The sequence below is a fragment of the Mandrillus leucophaeus genome, unplaced genomic scaffold, assembly GCF_000951045.1.
Source record: "Mandrillus leucophaeus isolate KB7577 unplaced genomic scaffold, Mleu.le_1.0 Scaffold6, whole genome shotgun sequence".
Lineage (NCBI taxonomy): Eukaryota > Metazoa > Chordata > Mammalia > Primates > Cercopithecidae > Mandrillus > Mandrillus leucophaeus.
In genome coordinates, this window is record NW_012106474.1 from 1776403 (window position 1) to 1780045 (window position 3643).

General features: G+C 48.8%; 1 protein-coding gene across 1 annotated transcript in view; it reads left to right on the forward strand.

The window, feature by feature from the left end:
• Positions 1 to 3643, forward strand: part of WDR27 (WD repeat domain 27) — a 150294-nt gene that overhangs the window by 58636 nt on the left and 88015 nt on the right. The window contains 2 exon segments of the mRNA XM_011999659.1: positions 1130 to 1207; positions 2431 to 2528. Of these exon segments, the coding sequence (XP_011855049.1) occupies positions 1130 to 1207; positions 2431 to 2528 (176 nt within the window).

Consider the following 3643-nt stretch of genomic DNA (forward strand, 5'->3'; position numbering starts at 1 on the left):
AGAGATGAGGGATGAGTGGGTGGATAGATGAGGTGATGGAAGGATGGAGAGATGAGGGATGGATGAGTGGGTGGGTGGATGGAGGGGATGGAAGGATGGAGAGATGAGGGATGGATGAGTAGGTGCATGGATGGTGGGAGATGGAGGGATGGAGAGATGAGAGACGGATAAGTGGAGGGATGGATGGAGGGGATGGAGAGGATGAGTGGGTGGATGGATGGAGGGGAAGGAGGGATGCAGAGATGAGAGATGGATGAGTAGATGGAGGTGATAGAGGGATGGGGAGATGAGGAATTGATGTGTGGGTGGATGGATGGAGGGGGGATGGAGGGATGAGAGATGGGTGTGTGGGTGCATGGATGGTGGGGGATGGAGGGATGGAGAGATGAGGGATGGATGTATGGGTGGATGGATGGCGGGGGATGGAGGGATGCAGAGATGAGGGATGGATGTATGGGTGGATGGATGGCAGGGGATGGAGGGATGCAGAGATGAGGGACGGATGTGTGGGTGGATGGATGGAGGGATGAGAGATGGATGAGTGGGTGGATGGATGGCAGGGATGGAGGGATGCAGAGATGAGATATGGATGAGTGGCTCAATTGATGGAGGGGGGATGGATGGAGAGAGATGAGAGATGGATGTGTGGGTGAATGGATGGAGGGGATGGAGGGATGAGTGAATGGATGGATGATGATTGGATGGATGAATTCTGCTCCAGTGGCATCTGCAGCTTTGTATGGATTCCCCAGTTCTGCCATATTAAGGCATGTTGTGTCAGGCTTTGTGTGGGAGCCCCAGGGAATGAGGGGTTAACGGACATTGGTGGCCCTGAGTGCCAGTCTGAGGCTTTGGACTTAAAGGAAAAGCCCAGCATCAGGATCCCATTACAGGATTTTGAAGGAGTCACAGGACGATGTGTAGCAGGACGACGTCTCTGAGGCAGCGTGAGAGACACAGGAGGGGACAAGGTGACTTGAGGGCTGGAGGACAGGTGGGAGGGGCCCAAAAGCATTTATGCAGACGTCTGTATCTACGTATATAATTTTTTTCACTGTAAAATATGAATCTCTTAAGAACCTTAGAGCTCTTAATATTTGAGAGAGATATAAGAGTTTTCTTTCCACAGTGTGACTATGTTTTCACCAAAGACCAACATCAAAAGTGAGGGGAAAGGATCTTCCAGACGCAGGAACCGCTGTGCACGGTGTGTGGTGTCGCGCACATTCCAAGTACATATGAAATAGCCTAGACCTTTCCAATGCTTTAACGGGTTCTTTTCCAAAAAGGTATAAGACCTTATATGTGTACATGTGTTTACGTATATATGTACACAGATATGTATATGAATATTATTTATATATCTTTTTAGCCAAATTTAATTCTTTCCTGTTAATTTTTCAGACATGGTCTGTTCTTACCACCCTAACAATTTTGAAATATTAAATTTTTGTTAAAATTTGGTTTAGAAAATGCCATAGCCAGTGCTCCTCCCTGTCATGCACGTGGATTGGGTGAAAACACTGGGGCCGTTGTAGTGCCAGGTGCTCATTCTGAGTGGCCGTGGCCCGCGCCACTGGGGAGAACGCCTGTCCACGGGACTGGCTCCACACTGGCTGCGGCTCTGACTGTGGGCATGTCCTATAGACACCTGGGCCCCTTGTGACTGGACAGGGAAGAGCTTGGGGGACGTCTAGGGTCCCTCCCAGTCCTGGATTTAAGATTACATTGAGGAGAGATACGGGCGCGTTCACTGCGTTTTTCTGCAGCCTTGCTGCTGTTCCTGCCACGCCCTGCTTGATTACACATATGCTTGCAGCAAAATGCATCCAGGCCTTATGCAGATGAAGTGTGGCATCAGAGTTCCATTCAGCTCCAATTCTGTTGGTAATTTTTTCTGTGAGGGCCCCGCTTTCCAGACAGAGCGCACTGCCTCTTCTGCATTTGGCTCTCGTGGGCCATCTGCTGAGAGCTGCTGGGCAGCAGTGGTGGCGAGGCCTCCAAATGCCACGCAGGGCCCAGGTGTGTTTATGGAAGGCGTTGACATGTACCCAGAAGGCATCTGTAGATGTCGCCACCCACAGCGGCATGAGACTGGAAAGCGAAATTCGTTTTCTGTTAGTGAGAACCCTCACCCCCAAATCGTCACAGTACTCACATCAGTTTATGTGAAACGCAAGAAGTCCTTGCTGTTTTATATGTAAAATACATGCCTTTTTTGGCAATATGGAATGTAAGTATTTAAAAGAGTTATTTCATGATTTTGAATGTAAGAGTCTAAATATAGACATATATAGATAAATTTTCAAGTTTACTGGAATACAATTATACATGTCGATGGGGGGAAGCCCACTTCATTTCCTGCTATGTTTTACTTCTGATCTCACTTTGAATGTCTCCCAATCGCTGTTACCTCTGGCCTTCCCTCAGGGAGCCGTACCCCGTGGAGTGCGCTGTGCCCACCAAGCCCGGCCCCCAGGTTGCCGCCGCCCCCACCTGCACACGCGTGTGCTGCCTCCAGTACTCAGGTGCGCCACGTCCCGCGGGAGCTGGGTAGCATTTCATTTGTAAGTCTTTTATTCTGTCCACTGTAAACGTTTTTCTATTGTATCATAATTGTAAATATATTTTTTAAAACGTTGGTTACTTGAAGTTGCATGGCATGGTTTGTGTCTGGTTAAAAACTGAGACTCCGTTTCACTCGACTATAGTGAGGGTGGTCACTGGGCATCTTGCCCCTGCGTTGGCACAGAAACTGGCACTCACTCACTAGCAGCGAATTTGCTGTTCTGTGTCCAGCCCCTCCGGACTTTGCTCTCTGTGTGTCTGATCCCTCCTACAGAAGTGTTAAGGTGGGCCTGGTGGGAGGGCTGTGGCAGGCCGAGATGCTAACAGAACAGTCGCTGCTTCCCTCTGGAGATGCGGTCTCTGCTCATGGGTAGGCTGGAGACGCCAGGCTGGCGATGACACTGCGCAGGCTGTGCACAGGATTCCTTCCTTACCAGACCCTCAGCTGGGCCCTTTTCCTGCAGGGCTGAGTGTGTCTCGGCTTCCGTGACAGTCGCCCTGTATCTCATGCATGTCCTGATAATGCCTTCATCAGGCTTCTCTTGGATCTCAGCAATTTTTTCTAAATAATGTTTGACAGAAGAGAGGAGCAGCTTGTGAGAGTGCCCTTGGCCTCTGCTAGGTAGTTCCAGCACTTGAACGCTTCTCAGAAGTGAGGTTTCCTTGCAGGTGAGCTGTGCCCTTGCCTGGGGCTGGACAGAAAGTCCTGTCTGGGCTGGTATCTTGTCCCACCCTCATGCCATCTGTCCAGAGGGTTGAGTCGCATAAGGGTTACCATTTACTACTCTGCTGAATTCCCTTTATTTTATTATATAATTGTAGCCAAAGAAGTTTTAAAATCATTTTCGGAAATTAGATAGGTAGTATTATCAGTAAATGTCCTTTTGATCTTTGATAGACTAGAACATTCCTTCAGTGTTATCGGCCTTCAAGTTTGAATATTGTGGGTGACATCTATAATTCCTTCCTTCCTTCCTTCCTTCCTTCCTTCTTTCCTTTCTTCCTTCCTTTCTTTCTTCCTTTCTTTCCTTCCTTTCCTTCCTTCTTTCCTTTCTTTCTTCCTTTCCTTCCTTCC